This window comes from Tyto alba, unplaced genomic scaffold (genome assembly GCF_018691265.1).
Source record: "Tyto alba isolate M040663 unplaced genomic scaffold, T.alba_DEE_v4.0 Super-Scaffold_21, whole genome shotgun sequence".
NCBI classification, from domain to species: domain Eukaryota; kingdom Metazoa; phylum Chordata; class Aves; order Strigiformes; family Tytonidae; genus Tyto; species Tyto alba.
This window is the reverse complement of record NW_024881295.1, coordinates 11,188,454-11,211,993: the sequence shown is the minus strand read 5'-3', so window position 1 is coordinate 11,211,993 and position 23,540 is coordinate 11,188,454. Positions and strand designations below refer to the sequence as shown.

At 38.6% G+C, this 23,540-nt stretch overlaps 1 protein-coding gene across 13 annotated transcripts in view; it reads left to right on the top strand.

Annotated features, from left to right (window-relative positions):
• The window catches only part of SOX5 (SRY-box transcription factor 5), a 296,063-nt gene that overhangs the window by 226,762 nt on the left and 45,761 nt on the right, over positions 1–23,540 (top strand). For all 13 annotated transcript variants that reach the window (XM_042795201.1, XM_042795200.1, XM_042795196.1 and 10 more), the window contains one exon: positions 8,559–8,705. In XM_042795201.1, the coding sequence (XP_042651135.1) occupies positions 8,559–8,705 (147 nt within the window). The remainder of the gene's footprint in view (positions 1–8,558; positions 8,706–23,540) is intronic.

Here is a 23,540-nt window from a genome sequence, read left to right as displayed (position 1 = left end):
TGTTCTTATCACAGATTGTCACAAAAGACTTTGTAGAGCAGGCTGAGTGCTGTGGTCCACATGTACTTCAAAATACCTATTTCACTACTTTATTCCTGAAGAAGAGGAGGGACAAGTCACTGAAGAATCTTACAATCATCAAGATATAAGAATCTGATACCATATCAGCATTCAAGTGAGCAAATCCATGTTCTCAAAATAAGAAATGCAGTTGACCTTAATCTTTATACTGTGAGCTCTGCACTTAACTTCAGGAGAAACAGAGTATTCAGATTTGAAGTAATTAATTCAGTATCAGTCCTAAAGCAGGCACAGAGTTTTCCTGACTTAATTCCCTGTTGAATACAACAACTTAAAATGCAAACAGAAAATCTATAAATAAAAACTGGAGAAAGAGTTGCTTAAGGAGATGTGTATAAAATAGTGAAATGCCTTAATTATAGCTCAGCAATCTGAAATATATAAAACCTTATTTACAGTAATTCTTCTGGCAGTGTTTGCTTATTAACTACTCTAGTCACTTAATGGATAACAATGAATGATTATATACAGTACCAGTCAAGTAAAGCAATATAATATGAAATAAGTATTTTGTCAAATGGCCACTCATAGAATTTTGTTCTCACAAATGAGAAATTACACTTACCAGAGTCAGGTGCTCTGAGCTAGTTGCCAAAAGTCTGGATATATCAAAAAATAAGCTCTTGGGAAACATACTTGTGGTAAACAAATAAGCAGTAGTGAGATTTTTCCTGCAAGAGTATAATGTCTGTGCCACTTTACTGACTTCAGGCTTCTAATTTGGAAAAGCTGTACTGGGACAGAAGTCTCCATGTGGAACCTTCATACAGACACTTCATCTTCATTACAGAATAGTCAGTGATAAAGGGAATGCAGTTTACAGTATCAATGGCTTTTCTTCTTAAGTTATACATCCCTGTTATTTGTTGATCTTCCATATTACCACTGCGCATCTTACTATATTCTCTTTAAGGTGTATGCTGTCAAAAGTACGTCTTTAAATAAATTATTTTCTTTCTAACAAAAGAAGTTCTGTTGGCATAAAAATAAATACAGTGGCAGCAAGAAGATACTGTATTCTGGTGCTGCACAACAAACTACAGGAATAAATTGTTGCTAGATTATTTTTTTTAATATGTGCAATATTAATTACTTTCCTTGAAGGGGACACTGTTCATCTGCAACATTTCCTCCAACAAGCTTTTTCCAGAAGACGTTATCAAGTTTCCTCCCCAGTATGCATTCCATATAGGCACTCTATTTCAATTACTGTCATATGGTGTGAACATGGTATGTATGAATATGTAGGCCACTTGGGCAGTTTTCCAGTTAAAAACTCTTCATTTGTAAAGAGCAGGCAATCTTAAACACACACTTTACAATGATATTTTATCACAGCAACTAACAGATCTTATTAGCCTCTGATAGGAAGTGTCTATTGATAAATTCCTACAGTTACATCCTGTAGGAGAATTATCTTCTTGTTAAGGCATGGGACAAAGGAGCCATGAGGTCTAGGCTCTAATCAGCAGTTTCCTACAGTCTTCCTGTGTTGCTAGGATCAGTCAGTTGATGTCATGGGTGCTGATTCTTACCTTGCTAACATTGAGTAGCATTTATCCATTGACAGAATTAAAGACTGCTTTTCAAGGAAAACTGAATTTCTTAACATTTGTAAAGCGTTATGGTTAGTGTCTTTCCCATAGAGGCTACTATAAATACAAATGTAGTTGTACTTTAGCTAAAATGATTGTCCTATCCATCAAAATTACATTAGTTTCTAACAAAACTCAGAGCTACCATAAATTTTACCTGTGTTTTTTACTTTATGCACTCTTTTACCAGCAAAGCAAGCATTGTTTTGAATGTACTGCAGTGATGATAGAAGTCTTTATTATTTCAAATGCATACTTAAAGCTCATTCAGTTTTTCACTGACCTGGACTCCAGGCTTGTTTCTGGATGCCAAGGATCCCCAGGATCCCCAGTTGGTCATACCATGGAAGTTCCAAATGAGAAAAGAACTGGTGCATTTAACCTGGCACAGGCAAAGCGGTCCTGTTGACTACAGTGAGATTATTCTCAGAAATAAGGGCTGTGGGCCTGGAACCCTAGAGATCAGCTACCAGAATCATATTTTATGGAGACTTGTGGTTACTGATTCTGAAAGTGATGTTTTTCTAATATGAGAGAGATGGTGGTTACAAGGCTGTGCTTGTAACTTGCTTGCAAGAAGTATATAAATGAAGCCTTGTTCTGTTTGTGAATGCTCTACAGTTTTTCTAATGAGAACTTTCTTTTCATAATGTTTCTTTCTAAGTCTCAGGTTTTTAAGGCTAGGGAGACTATTAGATTGTCTAGTCTGACAAAACAAGATGTAAAATACTATTGGGCTTAATAAATTCTTTGTTTAAAGTTCATCTTCCAGAAACACACCTGATCTTGACTGAAACATCAAGAGTCAAAATCCACCATTTCTCTAGGCAGTTCCTCCAAGTGTTACCAATGCTCTGGTTAAAAGCAGATTAATACTTACCTATTAATTTGCTCAGTCTTAACTTTCAAATATTTATTATTGTTCCTTGATTCATGATTTACTTAACTGTCTTCCTCCCTTAGGCTAAATACAGAGGAAAGCTGGGATGAGAGTTTTCAAGGGAAGTTAGCTGGTTTCTGTGGCCACTGGAAAGAACAGTGTAGCTTTTCAGCATTTAGTGTATCTTCTGTAGTCTCTGTGTGGTCCACAATTTTGAGGAGAATTCATCCAGCTTGCTATTTTTTACTTGGTGAGTAAAGGAAACACTACTTCAGGCAAGTTCCCCTGCCAGAAGGACATATGCATACCTCAGCCCTGGGAGCCAGGGCAATTTCTTTTAGGAAATGGATGTGATAAAGACATACAGTAGTTAGAACAGTAATAATTATCCAACTCAGTTCAGAATTCTAAAGAACTAAATAAAATAAAACCAAAATAAACTAAAATACTTCAAGTGCATCTCAGGATCTTGAGCTATATTGTTCTTATCTGAAATTAGCCCAAAGTGAAAGCTAGCAAACTCAAGCACTGAAGCTGAGTAAAAGTCACCTTGCAGTCACTTTGGGCAAGGTTTTAAAAGAGTTTATTGAATTTGTGTTCACAAATTATCTTTCTTTTCTGAAAACCTCCCAGTTGTTGCAAACAAATGGCACTTTAAAGCCCTTGCTGAAGTTTTGAGTGTACAAACTTGTGTGTCCCTTTGAAATGTTTGACTAACAATCTTTGAAGGAAACTCAGGCACAGAAAAGTTGAAAATCTGACATTTGTACCTTTCAGATATGTAATGAAGAGTTAAATGAAGAATTTTTTTCATAGGAGATCTAGAAAGCATTGCTACCAATCACTAATGAATGCAGCTTTAATTCTAATTTCTATAGTTAACTTTTTATCTATGTTGCCACTGCCTTTAACAACCTATCTCACAGTAGGATGTATGTCAAATGTTTGTTTTAAGTGAATTCCTTTTTCTTCCTAATTCCTTGTGTCCTTTTTTTTAAAAAAATAAAAAAGCACCTGAACAGATCCAAAATGAATTCTTTCTGCCATGATCAAACACTTTGCATGCCTTATATAAGCATAAAATTTGAGGTAAAGAAAATGAAATTCATGTATTCTGAATGAGAGAATCTCAATTTATACCATTTTTTTCCCCCAGATTATGCAAAAATCAAAGAACAGGGCCATTCATGTGTATATTTTTAATGATGGGTCTCAGAATGACAAAGAAATTGAAGTGTTGGATCAGTCAACAGTTCAAACGTTTAAGCACAGTGGTTTGTAAATTCATCACTGGGGTGACTCCACTGAAAAACTAGTTTATATCAGAAACAAATTTATTGCAGTAACTGATTCGGTTTCCAGTACCACCTGTCTCTATCTCTCTGTGTTTTTTTTAATAACAGCTCTTAATCTCTACTGTTCACTAATAAAAATATTTTAATAAGAGATTATACTGTAATCCAAATGCCTATAGGTACTTGAATCAACTGCCTCTGCCTATGTAATTGCTAACACTTTGCTCAACCCTTTTTAAAATTGCTATTAAATCTCATTCTCATTTTCTGTATTAATAGAACAAGAATTCATTTTTAGTGTACCCTCAAAGCAGTAATGAGCATTGTTAACATGTAACAACAATGCCCAAGGGGAAAGTTTTCAAAGCCGGTCTAACCTTAAGCCTTTTCTATTGATGTACTACAGAGTCATCAAGCCAAGAGCTGTTAGAGCTAGTGCATTTGGAGAGTTCAGCTGAATATTTCTGCTTAATATATTGGAAGAATTATAAATGGTTTAGGTGGTGACCTACGGAGAAGGGGGGAATTTTTGTTTAATAGCTTAAGAACAGAGGGGCAACATTAAAAAAATAACTATACCTCCTGCTCATTTTAAAGTGTATCACATTGTTCTTTTGTTCTGATGATTTTGCTTCCATACAGATTTTCATAAGAGGTTAATGAGAAAACATTAACAAGTCATGCAATATTGCACATGGGCAGGGGAGCTGAAACATAGTTATTTAGTTATAAACAAACAATAGATGTTACTTTTTAATTGCTTTTTCAGAAGCCCAATTCTGCCTTCTTGAAAGAGATATTATCTATCTTATTAAATTCATAATATTATCCTTATTTTATTTATTATGTATAGCAAAAATAAGCTTGGCTAAAGCAGTAGTGCTTCACTGATGCCTTGGTCACAGTAAACCAGTCAATACCCTATAGATTGAAAATCCTGTGTGACTTGTAGTGCAGCAAAATTACCTCCTTGAGTGCAAGAATTTGAGATCGAGCCTTTAGGTTAGCTGAATGTAGCGGTAATGGCTTCAGGAGTCTCTGTTAGGGGTATAAATTAAGAAGCTCAAGAATAGTGTATTACAGCAGTGATACAGAATAACATAATTTTCATTGCACTTTTTGAGGTCTTGGTTTTATTACTGTAAAAAGTGTAAGGGTGCTTTTTAGGTGATGGCTGAATGTTTCAACAGACACAGAATCATGCACTGTTCTAAATCTGAAACTCTTGGGGAAGCAGGGGTAGAAATGTTCTTTTGTTGGAGTTCAGTTTGTCTATGAAATGAATTCATAAATTGTTGTCATTTAGCTGTCTTGATTCATTGCACTTGGTCACACCATTGCCCTTTCCTTGGGTATAAGCTAAAGGTCATCATGTCCTAAAACAACTAAATATGAACAGACAAGTTCAATAATGTCAAAGCTCAAAAATATTGACAGTCTAAGAAATGTGCTGCGTGTTGTATATTTCTGTCCATTTTTTTTAAATGGGGTGAGATGGGGAATACAGGAGCCATCTTCCTGGTTAAAAAGGATTCAGACCTGTGCAATTTCATAAGCTACAAGTTTTTCATTTTAGAGCTGAGCCTGATGTTTGTCAGTAGAATAGTGGGTTTGTGCTGCAGAAATTGACTTCTTAAGAGGGTACTCTAACAAGGGACCTCTTATAAAATTTTACTTAATGTTTGTTTTTAATTCTCAGAATGAGTTAGATAGAGGTGAGATGTTGAATCTGATAACAGGAGGACAGAAGTTTGTACAAAGCATGAATGAAGGCTTTATAGGTTTTCTTCCACCTCTCCTTCCAGATTACTCCATGCTATGCTGTGTGCTTCACTCTCTTGAGGTATATCTGTCCCTGAACTGAGAATAAGGCTTGCATTTGAAATTCCATATATTTAATTTATCACCTAAAAATATGGCCTTCTCCTGGGCTGTTGCTTAGGGAAATTAATTCCCCATGCTTATTTAGTCATTTTCTGCTTTGCACGCATCGTCAAAAAGTTTGTTAATGACAGTATGTAAGGAGGAACCACAGTTTCCAACTCATTTCTCAGTGACCACTGAACAGGTGTAAGAGTACAGATTCGTGGGCACCATGTTGTGCATGTATTTCATATAGTTTAGTTCTTGTGATTTACTCTTTGGGCCTCAACAGAAGATTGAGAGCTGTGTTTGAGGTAGAGGTTTCCCTCTCTTTTCAGAGTAAGGATTCTGTTTGGAAAGTCTTCCCCAGAGGCTCACAGAAATTTCCAGGGGGCTCAGTCCTCAACAGGCCGGTCCCTGTATGGTCTGTCAATAATCTCCAGTTTGTTCAGGACTGCTAAGTGTACAAACTGACTATTTTATTTTTACCTCTACTTGTGGACTAGACATACTCTCTAATATCTAATCTATAGATTAGCAGCAAGCTTGAACCTTTCCTGCTCAATAGCTGTTTGACTTTCTTTTGTCTTTTTCCCATAGATGCCTCAATTTGTTTTGTCATTTTGTTCAATAGGGAACAAAGGAAAAGGAAAAACTTGCCCTAGATCTGCTCTGTCTTCACCAGAGTCCAATTATGTTTGAGCTGTTTCCCAGTCATGTATCCTATTTCTTAAACAACTGTTGCCCTTCTGATATATTAATTCATACATAAAGTTCACTTGGTTTTCCTTGAACTGCCTGTTATAGTTCTCTAGTTGACACAGACCCTTGTTCTTTTCTCCCTGCTGGATTTAGTCTTCCTTTGAAAGAATGAATGGATATGAACTTCAACTGATAAATACATGCATTTGAATCTGTGACTGATTTGTGGATGGGTTGTTTTTGATGACTTTTATCTGTGGTTGATTTGCATCTATTTGGCTCAGACTCACTGGGGGTAACGCATAGAATAAATGAATAAACAAATTTGAGGTAGAGGCAAGGAGAGAATGGATGAATGAATGGATGATAGAGAAAGCGAGGGAGGCGAAACAGAAAGGGGTGGATAAATGGTGATTAAGAAGTACAGAAAAATAAGGAGCAAGCAGTGCTCAAAGTAGAGAAAAGAAATAAAAAGGATTCAAAACTGAAAAGAATAGGAAGTATGAGAATACTAGAAAGAGTAAAAAAGAAATTAGTAAGAACTTGGTGCCTGATTACACCTAGAAGAACAGAAATTAGTTAATTAAGTGAAAGGGTTAGGATTGTGCACCAGTGAAGGGTTTGCATAGGGAACCACAGGACAATGTCCAGGGTTGTCCAAGACTCAGAGCAGTAAATCTTGCCCATTTGATCAAGTTAAGCATTTGCTACAGGGCTTACGTACTCTGAACTCACATTAGCAGGTGTCTCTCTACCTTTTGCACAGCTCAGCATGGAATACTCCTGCAATGAATTTTCATTTTCCTTTCCTCTTTCAGATTTGCTTGTTTGGGTTAGCATTTCTTTGTGCCTTCCAATCTGAGCTTTGTTCATTCATCAACATATACAATTAACTGAAAAACAACAGCAAAACAACTAAGTACGACTAGCAACTTCTTAGACTAGTCATATTGAAAATTTCTTGTTTTTTCACATCCAATTCCATCCTCCTGCATGTTATCCCTTGTCACGTTGCATCTGAGAAGCTCTGTTAGCAGCTGCAGGCACAGAGCACCAGCATTCAGTGTTACACATTACACATGTACTGCACAGCACAAATAATACATAGCATGAGCCTTTGAAACTGATACTGTGACCAAGGAGGGAAAGCCTTTGTTACTACATTACCTGCTTTCTTGGGCATCTGACTTCTATTTGTCTTCACCTGAATTCCTCTCTCTTCACAAAGCAGCAACAATTGCTGCTTCTCCTGCCCACCATGTTTATTTTCTCCACTTTTTATTTGGAGGTCACGGGAGCTTCCAGGCACGGCCAGTTTGCCTGTTTTCTCTCTGCTTTTGAACCTCATCCTCTGTCCATAAACTCTTACTGTAGTGCTTAACTTTAAACAGATGACTGTGATTATAAGTATTCTCATGTTAATAATCAAATATGTGTTTAAAATGCCTTACTGGTTAAGTTTTGAGAAGAGAAAAACATTCCCACTGTATATCTGCTTTGCATCTATAACAGAAGGGGTTCTTAGTCTTAATTGGAGCTTCTAGTTGCTGATGGACAGTACGTTACCATTGATATGTATATATTTATATTGACTGTAGTGGTTCCCCAGAACCCAACTGAGAGTTGACTCTCACAGTAAGTGCTAAACAAAATTTTAACAATCCCTGTCCCGAACACCTTACAGCCTGTGCAAACAAGGCAAACATAGCAAGTAAGATAAAGAAATGTAAAATGGTAGCCCACAGACCATCATATCAAACCTCATGTGAATTTCACAGCGTATTATTGGTAGAGATGCTGTTATGTCTAAGTCGTCTCAGGAAAGGAAAGATTGCCCAGTGGCTCAGGCAAACCATGAAGATTAGCTTTTGTTCCTTGTTTTGAATCCCTGGACACACAGGGAAGCTGGGACATTTCTCATGGTGATGTTTGTCATTCATCCCCTGAGGAATGAGTCACAGAAGTTGAGATGACAGTTCTTGTCTTGAAATATACCAGTTTGCTAAATAAAAAATACCCATCAGGAGGAAAAAAGATCATCTGCAGTAGGAGAAGTTTTGGGAAAATTACTTATTTACTGATGATGTCTCTCTCCTCTCTCTCACCCCCCACACCCCATTTTTTGTTTGTTTGTTTTTACAGCAGTTGTATGCTGCCCAACTTGCTGCGATGCAAGTGTCTCCAGGAGGCAAGATCCCTGGCATACCCCAGGGTAACCTTGGTGCTGCTGTATCCCCTACCAGCATCCACACAGACAAGAGCACAAACAGCCCTCCACCCAAGAGCAAGGTACTGTACCAGGCCGTGCAGCACTTTATTTCTGATAATGTGGGTACTTGCATGTGTTTTGTTTTTTTTTTTTTCTGAAGGGTATCTGCATGCCTCTCAGTTGCAGGCAGCTTTGTTCTCACGATGGCTTCCAAAAAGAGGAGGATATTCATAGTGCCGTTTTTCCACTGGGAGGACCCCAGCACAGTAATACCAAATAACCATTCCTACACGAAGTCAGTAACAGACAACACCTCGGCTGAGATCATGTGGGCACCCTTGCAGTGTTCTAGCTATCACACTGCTGTTTCTTCCATCTTCAGTAAGGGGTAGCAGCCTGAGGTGACCAGTCCCTATTCCAGCACACATCTGTCGTTTCCTTCCAGAACACTAAACCGAAGTCAGGGTAGCAGTGTGTCAACAAGAGATAGAAGAAAGTGATGGGGCATCCCATCTGTTGCTAGATCCTGTCCGGGCGTTCAGTGGGAGTTTGTGGAGGAGCATGTCTCCAAAGCAATGTCTGTTGTGTCAGAGAACACAACAGACATTAAACAACCTTAAAAGGGCTGGCATCTGTCCATCAAGCGATGGCCTCTGATGAGTGATCTTCGTCATAGCTGGGCAGTTAGGTCTGTACTCACTTAAGAGGTCAAGTTTAGCAGCTTGTAAGTCACATCTGTATAATGCCGCCAATGTGTGAACTAGGTATACCTAGAAAAAAGACACAGAATATGTCCAGTGGAAGATGATGAGCTCAGCGTATGTCACATCTGAGCAAAAGTAACAGGTCAAAATTGAACGGCACGTCTTATGTGTTGCAGAACAACTAGGAACAATTTGGCTAAGAAACATAGGAAAAAAGCAGTCCCATTTAGGTGACAGCAAGAGCCTGATAAAAATGTGTTCTTTGTTTTTGTTACTGTCCTCTAGCATGCTGTCCATGTCCTTTATCATGTCAGAAAAGATTCCTTGAATTGACAGTAGCACCTTGTTTTTACCCTAACAGTAAAACAGCACAGATTAAAAATAACCAGACAAATAAATAATACCATTATCAGCTCAATGCGATACATGTTCAAAGAGTAAAATAGATGGTGAGGAACCAGTACCTGTTGTGTTAATGAATCAAGCTCTGGATCTACGTTTTCCTTCTTCTCTCCCCAGTGTAGACTTTCTGACTTCCTGAAGTTTATCCTTGTCATGGCCTCTTCTTTTATACACTGTAGAGCAAGGAATCACAAAGCCATGCAGTGCTCCATGATAGTTTTGGGGTTTTTTTCAAAAAAAATCATGTCTATGGTTAACAAGAGATTTTTGTGCATTTTACAAGGGGTGTTTTGTGTGTGGGTAGTGGCTTGCAAGATCCACTACACTTAAAATCCCAGTGTTGTTTTTGGATCTATTGTGCACAGGCAGAATGTCTGATGAGATCTAAGGGCACATTGTGTTTATTTCGTGGCAATTGTGGAATTAGAAGGTCTGCCATATCTACCGGTAACATCAAGCATAACAGTCTTACTGTCAAGATAGGCTCTGTTCTCCCTTGTGTTGTATTGTTTTTTCATATTTGTAGGTGTTCCATCGCCTTTAGCTTGCAGTTTTGTAGGACACAAACAAAACTTATTTGCAAATTGGAAAAAAAAAAAAAAAAAAAAAAAAAGTGGGCCAAAAGCAAGGGAAGGGGACTCCAAAAGGCTGTAAAATTGTGCAGCATGAGCCCTGTGATGCATGCTGTTTTCAATCTGCTGCGTGCCAGTTGGAGGCTCAGAGAGAGAGCGAGAGAAAGAGAAGGGATAATGCTGAGAAATGATAGAGTGGCTGTGACCTCCAAGCTCAGCCTGGAAATCCAAGACATTGATTTCACTTAGCATTCCTGCTGAGAAATCCGGCGGAGTTCAGTTGTAATAAAAGAACAAGATTCTGTTCTAATGGTAATGGCGTATGACAGACATATCACTTTGTCTGTCCTCAGCACCAGAGAGAGGAGAATTGGAGAAAGGTCACCTGACCTGCCTGTGGTGTTGTGCGAATGCTATACTGAGCTTTGAACTCCAGCCTGGAAGCACAATTATTTATAATACTAAATGATAAAGAAACCTTTATAGAGCCTACAGTAATTAGAATAAAGCTTATACAATAGTGCAGTGGCCTGGCTCAGAAAACACGCTGGCAAATCCATCACAGTGGCAGAAACTGAAGCTTATGTGTTGAAACTAAACACCTTCGTTGTGTCTGTGCAGACCTTCCTTTGCTTTTTCAAAGCTTGTTTGTGTTCAAGAGCTCCAAAAGTTTATTGTGTTTGCTGATTATTTTTTTAAATTTATTTATTTTTTTTTAGCTGTTGGCAGGGAGTATCTGTCTGAGTTTCACAGCCATTTTTTAATATTTTTTTTTAAATCTCCAGCAGCAGCTTGGTTCTTGAAGTTAGTTCATGGTGGTCTTTTTCACTGTCACAGTACGTCAAACCTCCACAGATGAACAGTTAATGCCTTAGACAAGCTTTCAATAGATGCTGTTTGCTGAATCTCTATTTTCAGCCCACAGTTTACACTGGCGCAGCTTTGGTAATACGCTCAAGTGTTTGGAGACAAGGAGACAGCCTTACCTGAGAGTGTGTCAAGCTACTGGCAAACATCTAGGTCACTTCTGAAAAGCTGTGTTTTTTTCCCTGTTGTATAGCGTTAAAGTTAGTGTGCTGCTCTTTGCAAGGATTCTTCAAAGTCGGCCTCAGCAGCAGATGGAACAACTGTTGGCTCTAGAAATGCTGAGAAGCATCAGGGGGAGTTTGCCAAGGATCATCCTTTAAATCTAGTAAGACTTGAACACATCCCTGAAACTCCTCTAAGACCTTGGCAACTCCAGTTTTGGCAAACCTTTTATCAGTGGCCCTCACCAGTGTTTGAACATTGTACTGGGCAGACTACCCTGGCATATTCTGTTGTCTCACTCGCCTTTCAACAGATGTGACCTGGAATAGTCAAATTCACTTCCTAGGTTTCTGTACTGTAACTTTTAGGAAGACATGAAGTAGAGATGCCATTATGCTGTGCTGCACACATTCTGTCAAGTTTTGGTTAGGAAACTGAGCTGGTGTCGTACATTCTTCCAAGAAGAAATCTGTGCCAGAAAAATTGATTTAAGAAACAGAGCTAGTGGAGCCTGTCCAAAAGAAAATGCGTGTGTCTTGCGGAAATGGATTTTAACACAGCTTCTTCTTGAGCAGTTTTAAAAACAGCCGGTATGCTAATCATACCATTCAAATTTACCAAGGCCTCCTCCACAATCCATTTGAAAGGCAACTATCTTTGAAGTTTGCCAAATTGTGCTGGATTTCCAAAGTCTGTCTTAAGCACATTTTGCCTTTGATCGTGTAAATGCTTGCATGCTGCTCTGTTGGGTGTTCAAGGTGGTTACATGCTCCCAAGTAAGTAGGAGAGAGCAGGCGCAGGTGCAGATAAGAGCTAGGCAGAATAACCTACCGGTCCATCTTGTGATTGACATCAAGCCTCTTGCTTGCACAGGGCCATGCAGGATATAAAAAAAAGTAATGTTATAGAGAGTATGTTAATCTGAACAGTGACCTTTACCATGCTACGGGGTTCTTACCTGATAGCTGTGATCTCTACTGACTTCAGATGAAGTGCATTATACTCTTGAGTAAGGACAGCAACATCACCCTCACTTGTAAACAGCCAGGATCCTGTTCATTCCTGCCTTTGTTCCTTGCTTTTTATGTTTCTTGTATAAATATAGTGTCTAGTGCCTGCATGATGCAATATCCTAGCCCTTCCCATGTAACCTTTCAAGTACAGTAATTCTGGAGCGAATTTTCAATGTAGCTTGTAAACGTAGGTAAATGATTCCCCGTATTTAGTGGAGCACAGTGCATTGTCTGTAGCATCTGCTGAAAAACAGGAGCAATTCAGTGTGAAATGTGACAGGAGAGAATTCCTGGGCACTTCTCTTTTAACCTGGTTATGACCTCAGCCCTAACCCTACTCACAGTTGTGCCTCCATCAATGGCAACAGCACACAGATTGTCCAAATCAATTTTTTTGTTCTTTTCAAATACTTCTGGCAGTGATGTTACTATTTGCTCAGCAGTAGCACCTGGGAGTTGTGACAAGGAAAGGAAATGTGTTTCAGACAAGCCAGAAACAGCACTAAGCAGTTGGATATACACAATCAGATTCTCCTCTACTGCAATATCCAGAAAAACATCAATGTGAATGCTTAACTGAAGATGGTACTTTATTTTCACGTTATCTGATCCTCTGATCACCAAAGTAAACACTGGATTGAAAATTTTTCATGTCATCTGTAGTCCGCAGTAGAATCGCCTTTGAAAGACTTAGAGCTTGCCTCTCTACCACAGCACAGATTGACCTTAAAATGGCCAGAGACTCCCCAGGGGAACTTCTTCCATTTTTGAGAAATATCTACTGATGATGCTACAGTTGCTGCCACATGCACCAGCTGTATCTTGCATTCTATTTATAGTATACGAAGGATAGAAAGGGACCAACAGTGTGCTCACCCAGGCAAGGTAAGCCTAGATATGAAACTACAACCAAGTCATTGTTGACTTTCTTACCAAGTACATCTGATACCAGGGACAAAATAAAGATGAAGAGTCTTTGGAAATGAGCATTTTAATTCAGACACACCACAGGCTATGTCACTAGGAAAAATAAGTAAACTCTTCACTATGAGGAACTGGCTGATGATTTTCCCATCCCAGTCAAAACTGATGATGGGACTATATTTCCCACTTTCAGTAGGGAAGATTTCTTGACTCAGGGTAAAAATAGGATGAAAAAAAAAGGAAAACATCTGAAAGGAAAGAAAAAGGAGAAGGCCCTAAAATGGCCTAGTTATAAGAACACTCATCTAGATGATATTTCTGATTCTACTTAGGACAAATTGTTGACTTGAACTTCGTTTTAGGTGACTACCCTAAGCAGTTATGTTAACTTGGGTATATTTGACTCCCTTTCCCTCATTTCTCTATTTTGTATGATAACACAGCATGTGAAAATTTTTCTTGGGGAGATCTTGGGGAAAATGTTAAGCTTCACTATGTACATAGCTGCCATCAGCTTGCTTGCCATATCAAGCTATGACTATTGCTGAAGCCTAGCTGCTAAGTAGGCATACAGAGTCCTTGTACCCTCAGAGCTGCCATTTCGGAACACATTAAAGGAAAGTATTTAATTTCAGCTCCACAGATGATAGATGTGTTGCTATTCAAATGCAGAAGGATATTGGTGTTTCCTCTTCATAACTCTTTATTTAGTAATATCAAATATTTTTGGAAATGTGAGCTAATTGGTCTGCACAGCACTGTGAAGTACATCAGCTATAAAAAGGGCAGCTGTGTGATAAAGAAAACTGATTCTGACTGTGTACAGGTGATCAAAGGGCATGATTGCTTTTGTTAGGTGGGGCCAAATTCTTCTCCCTGAAGAGTAGAGAAGAGAAGCCTGTCTGAAACTAACCCATTGCACATGTTAGGCCTCATATACTAATGGCAATTACTGTCCTCTTTATTGTTTGAAGAGCTCAGCAGCTGCTGAATGCCTATCCAAGCAGCAGGAAATTAAGGCATCCTTATTTTCATTAAAGAGAGTACTGAGGTATTTTAGAGTGAAGAACAAGAGTTCTCATTAAAGTGATGTATCCCTGCTAGAATGTTGAGGCTATGTTTACAGAAGGTTTATCTCCAAGATTTGCAAGGCTCTCTTATTTTTCAGAATTTCTCGGCTGGACACAATTCTTTATGTGCCACTGATGAAAAAAATCCTTGTAAACTAATATATTAAGCTTTTCAGCACCAGAATAACAGCCTAGAATATTATAAATCAGTAAATCAAAACCAGTTTTCAGTGCTTGCATATCCCAATCACCTTGTCAGTGCATCAAACAGGTTAGAAATAGCTGTATGATAATTAAGGAGAAGTTTATAGTATTGATGCAGTGATGTACAAGGAACTGTAAACTGAGACCTCATTTGCCTTATCTGTGCTGTGCTACTTGGTGCTATGCCACTTTTTTAGTATCCCTGTCCATTCTTAATGGAGACCTTGTAGCTAATTACCTCTTCACCTGGGAGCCTTTTTCCTTTGCTGCCCGTGCTTTTAATCCCAAACAGCAAAATGTAGATTTGGTGACAGAATCTGTGAAACTACTTTCCTCTCCTTGCTCTTCTTCTTACACATGACATTTAGGCTTGTAAGCAATAACTTTTTAAAACATTTGCTGGAGCACAATGAAGTGATGTGGATTAATGGAACTTCTTAAGGTGTTTTTTCTAAAACAGCGAATGTGTTCTGAACAACAAAAACAATGTTAATAGCAGTATCTAAAAAGCAGCAGCAGTAGGGACTTGCACATCATTCTGCCTGCCTCCCACCCCTCCCTGCTTTCCTAAAAATAAATTAGATACATAGAGGGGCTCCTAGGATGCTTTTTCAGATGAACTCTCCACAGCTCTGTTTCCTGATACCATGTCTCTCTGGCAGGAACCTGTCTCTCAAGCAGAGTTGCCAGCCAGTCAGCCCCTGTCAGGCTCAGCCAGCACCTTTTATAATGAAAACTCAAAAGAAAACATAACAAAAAGAAAAAGGAGGAGAAAAACCCTCTGAAATCTGTGATCACAAAACAAAAGCGAGATACATGAATTAAGCAAGACTGCTGCATTTCTGAAAGAAAGGTCTTCAGAAATCAGACAGGGACCAACAGAGATGTAAAGCAGAGTGGTAATGACAAACATGCACTCTGTGCTTCTTACTAGTTCACTACTGTTCCATGCTTCTAGTGCCTTCCTCACCTGTTATGAATAAATAAAACGCCCACTTTTACCTAAGTGGCAGAATTGGTGGGGTGGGCAGCAAGTTTTCATTCTTTTTGGTTAAATGATCCACAGCATTGGCTTCATACTGAAGACCAAGATATTACACTAGGCACTATTACTTTCAGGAGGCAGCTACTAAAGCCAGCTTGTTGCAGAATTCCCTCAGTGTTCAAGAGTGCTGGGACCTGACATTTTGTTTCTGCTTTGCGTCTTACTTAGAAATACCTAAGCATCGACTCCTGCAGAAGCTTTTCGATAGAACTGCCCATCTAGTGCCCCTTGGAACAAAGAGCTGGAGTGAGAAAGAGCAGCATTTTGCAAGAAGAGACTGGAAGAGTCCCAAACAAAAAAACAGTGTCACAAAGTCAAGGTTCTTTAATGCCACTAAGATAGCTGTTGAGCTCATGTTGCCAGTTGGCCACGCGGTCCTAATAGCAGGAAAAGGGCCTCAGGAGAGCGTGGAACCTGGAGCTACTTAATGAAACAGAAAAAAATCAGGTTTTTCTGGTTGCAGTGTTTTTTGTTCATCCTCCTCGTATTTGGGTGGGCTTGTTCTGTGGGGAGAGCTGGAAAATACTTAGGAGTGGATCTTTCTGCTGAGAAAGGGGAACTAACCATGAGGGAACATATGTGAAGTTCAGCTTGGGACACAGCGTTCTTCACTGGGGGCTGCTGAGTATCTCGGCACTGCAAAGATGGGGGACCAATATTAGCTCTAAGTTAAATATAGATAACAAACCAGCCAGTTATGACAATATCAGATTAATTTCTAGTTTCCTTCATAATATGAAATTCTTATAAAGTAAAGGTCATCCTTTCTTCCACAGACTTATTTTTTAGACTCTGAGTTGTTAGACTCTCTAAATCAAGGAATGTGTTTATTCCAGGAGCTCAGGCTTGTGCAAAATAATAGTATTGTGGCAATGTACCTATTTTATGGATTAGGAGACAGTTTGAAATGGAGCAGAGGACTCTTATTCTACCAGATCCTTCTAGAGCGGAGCCAGGTATTTCACTTCAGGAATTAAATCTTCCCTTTTGCAGTTTCATCTTAAGTGTTTGGGTATTTTGTGGCATGTGTTAACAATCTAAAGTGCATAGGCGTCATTGGCAGGACTGTCTACTGGACATGCAGCCATCTTTTACCAAATGTAGAACTTCTTTTCAACACAGAAAGTAAATTTCTGAGGTGACTGAATCAAATTCTAATGTGATAAGTCTGGCAGCTTCCAGAAACTGCTTGCTTTGTCTGCAGAAGTGTGGTTTGCTTCCACTTTACATGTAGCTCCTCTTGACACATTCAAGCAGAATGCAATTCAAACTAAGGATCAAATAAATATATTTTGCTATGAGTATTCCTGTACCACAACTGGATGATTATCATTTAACGAGGGAGCTCTACACATTTTTTAATCTGAAACATTTTAATCTGTAATCCCTGATAGCTGTGGATAGCTGAAGAGAAACAACATCTAGCAGTGGAATGGAGAAGAAATCTATTTTATTTTCAAATTCAAAGAGACAATTTCTTACAGGTTAGTATTAATTACAGGGTTATACAGAATGCTTGGCAAATATTTCACTGAAGCGTCTCAGAACTACACATTTGTTGTACAGAATGCAGTTTGAAGTGTTTAGTGTAAAATGAACTGGTGCAGAAGAGGGTTTCAGAGAGATTATGTGGAAATTGTCACTTTAGAGTACACACATATTTCAAAGCAGTGTGGCTACATCTTGTGATTTTATAATGGATAGCTTTCTTAAAGCCCCAGCTCCTGGAGTCATGTGAACATGGGAGAATCTCATTTAAACAAAGCTTCAGGCTCTTATGGATGAAACTTACAGGTTGATATGAATGTATCTCAAAGGCTTAGAAAGCAGCTAACAAAATGAATGTATGACTTACTGTTTTAATCAAGTGGGATTAATTTTCATTCTCAAATCATAGAAGACTTCATGTTGGCAATTCTGCTACAGCATAAATATTTCTCAGCAGAATAAGACTTTTTACTGTAGTACCTCCCAGTAAAAGTGCTTCAGTAGTATCCAGAGAGAACATTCAAGAGCATCCAGAGAGCATCAGAGGCAGGCAAGCTGACACGACAAACCATTTTGGGTTTTGATGCAGTTTGACAGGATTTGATACATGAAACCAGTTTAAAATTTTGATCTTGATCATGTGCCTTTATCTACTAATGCTGCCAGGATATGAATTTGAATGTGTACTTTTAGTACTAATGAATTAGTTGAATTTCTGTTTGTCTCATCTCAGTTGCTACATGTTTCCCTGCTGCTGTTAAAGGAAAAATGAGTTAATGCTATGACTAGTATCTCTGGGGAAAAAAAACTGTTAAGAAAGAAGTGTTTGATAAAAGATTGCTCCGTGTCTTTACACACGGAGTGCATGGACGGGAAGACCTTGTGTCTAATGGAGACACTAAATAAAAGGCTTTTCAATTTCTGATCATGATGTTACAGAAAGAATATAACTTTGAGTATTTCATAAGTTATTAGTGTTTATTAAACGTTTTTGAGTGGATGTGCCAACACCTGCTCATAGATTTAAAGTAAGGGGCCATTTTAAAGAGCTATGTGTGTATGGGGTGTAGCACATGGGTTTGTAGAGGCTTTCAGCTCACATGCTAGGCAGTGACATGTCACATCATGAGTCAGCCACATCGTGTTACATGATTTCAAGCTAACAAAACACAACAGGAGCTACATAGTGACAAATACAACCCAACATGACATATCCATGGGAAAATTGGCATAAAAATCTTCTTAAAGTTGAGTTTCAGGGGTACATTTATTTGTCTCCAAAGAAAACTATGAAGCAGTATACCAGAAAAGGGAGCAATGTAGTGACAGAATTACTAAATTCATTGTACAATTAGGGAGAAAACACACACACACACACACACACACATATATAAATAAATGTAACAATTCTGGAGCGTGTTTTTGTTGTGTTGGGTTCTTGTGAATTTCTTTCCAAAGGTACGTCTCTCTGGGCTGCAGTCATTCCAGGTCAGTGATTATTTTTATCTTTAGCCATGTTAAGAGCCGTATAGACTTCAGGTTGCAGCTGTAAGTTAATGTATTTTGAATTTAGCCTCAGTAAATCTTAAGTCCTTCTAGTCTAAACTGTTGGGGTTTTTTTGCTTTGCTTGCAAATCAGAATGACCCCCTTTTGTAACTGTTTCCAATATTCTTAGTCTTCTCTGAAATTACCTTCTTATCCTTTCTGGGTATTCCTGTCCTAGTTTCACTGAATGTCCACTGAAAATAGTCTGCAATTAAAACTCTGGGATGAATTCATTCATCTCTGTTTGCTTATCATTTATCATAAATGTATGGATAGCCTGTACTTTCAATGTTCTCTATAAAATGCACAGACCTAATTTGGGGTCAGGGAAATTCAACACATACATTTGGCTGAGAAATGTATCTCAAGTAGCATTTTGTTCATGGTATCAGAACTTAAAATGTCATGTGACTCTTTGCCCACTAGATTGCACGTCAGGATTTGCAGTTCTTAATTTCACAGCCTTGAAAATACCAATTTCTCTATACAAAGTGAGTCCTCTCAGTGAACTGCAGCTTGGAGGCAGAATGATGTGGTGGTATAATACCTGGGAGATTCACTACTGTGCCAAACAACTAAAGTTTATTGGGGCTAGTGGGTGAAGAAGACAACAGCCACAATCATTTTGGCTAGCCTAAGCAAGAAAATAGCACAGATATTCAGAGGCCTGCAGAGCAGAACAAACTGAATAGATACTTTCTCTTCTGCCTTCATTTTAGAATGAGCGAGATGCTCCAAGAGTGCCAGAAGTGGTGAAGGCTAGTTTCATTTGTGAAGTCTCACAATATTTGGACTCTCTCTGGAAGTGTAGCATACCTCTCTCCAGGGGATCCCCTGGTGTATCTGTTAAAGTGTGGGTTAGCACTGGAGCCTTCCCCTGAGGGGAGAGGTTAAAGCGTTCCCCCTCCCCTACTTCATTGTCCCTCTACACAAATGATGTGGGACCTTTGAGGACTTCATCAAACCTGATGGAGATTGGCCAGTGCGCTCAAAAGAGATGTCTGTAGAGGTGAAGGTTGCCAAACATGCGTACAGACCTCATGTCCACACGGACACACGTGCACACACAGAGACTAATTTTGAGGCTAAGAATAGTCAGACGTTTGGACAGCTCTCAGGGTTTTACCAGCATGACATCTTCAATTTCAAATGGATGCAGTATGTCTTGCTACTGCCTTTCCTGCCTTGCTGTTCTTCACCTCCGAATGATTACAGTTCAGTGCTGGGTGGAAGGATTCCCATGATAGTATCATTTGGGACTCACTTTGTAAATTGCTCTGGGCTCAGAGCAAAATAATGCTATATAAATACACGTTAGTACTGGTGAAGCGATAAAATTATCTTATGCTTACCAAGTATCCTGGTGTCTTCTCTTGATCGTAATTAACTGGCAACATACGTGTTGAGTCAGTGATCTAGGATTTGTGCCCAGAATAAGTCACAAAAACATAGCAACTTTAGTATGGGAGAAAAGGAGGAAGGGGGGCATTTTATTTCTCTCTTTTTTAGTTCTGGATAAGATATAAAAACTGCCCAGAGCTGGCCCTGTTCAGAAATAGCAAATCAGCCTCTTGGAATTTTCTTTAAGATGTCAACTTCCCTCTCATATACTTCTGTGAAGACAAAGAATGTCTTAACGTCTGTATTGAAGTCATCATTAAAATAAAAGGAGATCTGTAGACATCAGCTATAAATCATCAAGAAATAGCTTGTGGGTAACCTTTGACACAATTGAACCTACTTGAAATGAGCCAGAGCTGGATTCATTGCCTTTAGTGAAGCCAGTAGGTAGACTAAAGGTCTCCACTCTCTCTCCCCCTCTCTTTCCATCTCTTACAGTGTTAGCTTCTGGGAGGTGAATGTCTTCTGGCTGAGTGATGGAAATGCATTTGGATGTGTTCTTAAATAGACATTTGTTTTATGTCTGAAAAGAATAGGCCAATCTTAACAGTGTGATGCTGGGGCTATTTGAAAGGTATTTTTTAAGGCAGTTGTCTTCTTTCAGCTTTACAAAAACTATTTTAACCAATTGTTTAGGCTTGGAGAACAGCATGAAATATCTATTGTGTATGGATGCTTGCATGTTCTACAGAATTAACAGGAAAATGGTAGATAAAAATCTGCCTAATTTTGCATAATATATTTTTGGCATCCTTGTGATCTGACTTCAAATTCATGCTGAGTTTCTACAGTACAACAGAAATACTAGTTTGCAGTTGTTAATTTTAATTTCTAAGATGCTAAGCTTTAAAAGGATCTGAAAGTGTTCAGCATCTCATGGGGACAAACTATGAGTCTTACTAATGAATCCAGTAATTAGTGGTTCATTGTGCCTGCCAGCAATTTGGCCCTGATATTGGTCCTGATGGTGATTTCATTTTTGCTGGTGTGAATCAGGAATAGGATCTGAAGTCTATTCACCAAGGGCGGCTGAATACTTCTTCAACACTGTTCTGCTTGTAATCTACATTCAGTACTGACAGCAGCAAATAAAAAAAAAGAAACTACAATGTATTTCGATTTTAATTATGATTATTATGGTTGATTAATATGTTCATTAGGATAATTATATAATATCAATAGTACTTATTAAAGGGTTGTAAATGGAGGTGTCCCCACACAGTAAGATAAACATATATATGATGTATGCCCAGTTTGCATAGAATAAACCCTTTTCATAGATGAAAGCATATATTTTCTCCAGTTTTATAAGTAGAGAATTGAGAGAAAAGAGGTGGCCCTTTACTTTCTGTAGCCATTTGCACTTGTGCAAAACACTAAAATTTATATTTGGTAATATTTTATCATAACTTCACAGAGATGTCAGTGACCGTGTGCAGAAGATTAGATAATGAGTGACTCATTGAAGTTCACAGAGAAAGTTTGTTGGAAAGTGAGAAACTGAACCCAAGTCTCTGTCATGATGCAAGGAATCGGCAATAAAAAAAGGCATGACTGTGGCATAGGAAAAGGAATGACCCTTCACAACAGGTGTACTCTCAAGTAGTTAACCCCACATATGTGATTATGGATGGGGTATAAATATTACACAAATTATTCTTCTGTGAGTGCAGTACTCAATGATGGAGCATGTGTTTGCTTTGAATATTCCCTACAGTACGTTAAACTCCCTCCAGTTTCTGAAACTGCTGATTAAATTTCATCTTCTATAAGGAGGTGAAATGAAAAAATACCCAGCAAGAAAGAGTTGTAAAATCATTTTGATTTTAGTGATCTGGGATGTGGTTAATAGCACGCAAGCATTAAAGACAGATGAGTTTTGTGTTGATAGTTTCCCTCTGCAAAGCTATTAGTTGGAAAAACAAATTGTCAAGCAGGTCATATCTACAGTTACAAAACATATTTTGACATTTTTCTTACAGTTGTATGTATCTATAAATAAAAACAGTGGATGTTATCTTTGCACTACTTATTTGTAGTGCTGCATACGTTGCTGCCTCTCCTAGTGAAAAATATACCTAGACTACATAGAGATATCTAAAGTCAGAGAAAGCACAGGTGGTTTTTGAAAAGGAATTTCTTAGCCCACTGCCGGTTGTCCAAGCTGTTTGAAATCTCTTTTCTTTCAAGCTCTTTTGACTTGTTTCTTCTAAAGTTTTCAACAGCTGGGTTTTTTTTGGTTTTGTTTTGTCTTTTTTTTCCCCCTGAATCTTAGAATCTGTGCAGCATCTTTGCTTCTCCTGCCTGACCACAGCAGGAGGAGGGGTCTGTCGCTAATTTGTTTTGATACGGTACTCTTTGGTCTGTATTCTTTTTGAAATTAATTCCTTTTGCAGGTGTGAGGTTAGAGGTGGTGGTGTGCTCCCAGCGAAGGTGTCATCCACCACAGAGAGGAGGTGGGAGGCTTTGATCAGTGTGGCTTCTGTTTTCTTGTTGTTCATTTAAAATGTACCAGTTTGTAATGCTGTTTGGCTTTGCAGGTCCTTGTTTTATTTCCTTCCAAGTCATTCCCCGTCCTTTCAGGTTTTGTTGTTTTCATTGCTGTTCATTCTGCTTAACATTTACTAGGGATTATTCATTGGAAGGTAGTGACACCAAGTTCAATTTCGGCAGCAAACAAAATCCAGACTAATGTCTGTTTCCATTTTTTAAACAGCCTTGCTATGGGTGGGAGAGTGCATTATTAAGGACACAACACCACGTGTTTAGGCTTCTGGGTTTTATTGGGGCAGAATTAGCTAGCAAGGATTACAAAAAACCCAACAATGTAGCCAAGAAAGACCCAAGCTACAAGGCATCATGCTTCAGGGCATGGGCCACTACATTTCTACCCAGCATAAGTTTAGGAACACGTGCCAAAGACCAAACTGTCTGACAGCTATCTACTTTTTCTTGCAACTTCTTTTGAAACAGCTGGACATTTTAGGAGGTTCAGTACAGTATCAAAAAACCCCAAAAGATTGGTCTGAGTAAGAGTAGCAGTTGCTCAGCTCTTCCTTATGAGTCAGCTGTTTACTCACTGTGTGAGATTAGGCAAAACATTTAGCCACTTTGTGCCTTATTCTTCCCATTTTTAAAATAAGGCAAAAGCTGTCAGAGTAATTATGAGCTTTAATTAATTGATATTCCTATGGTACACTGGAGAAGTGACTTTTTTCCCTCTTGCACTTTGGTACTTGCCATGTATTTCAGTTTGGAAATACATGTGTTTCAGTTTGGAAGAAGCATTCTTTCTAGGAAGAATCCGTTCTCTTCCTGTTCCCCGCAATTCTGTGATCCTCTCTAATGACTTTTACCTTATATAAAGTAATTTGCATGGTTAAAAGCATGAAAATTCAGTCACTGTTTTCCCCTGATGATTTGCAGTGTCTGCGTCAATCCCTGCTGACCTGTGCCTAAATCACTCTTCCTGCTTAGTAGCTGACTTGTGCTTTCTTAGAAAAGTGCTTCATTAATA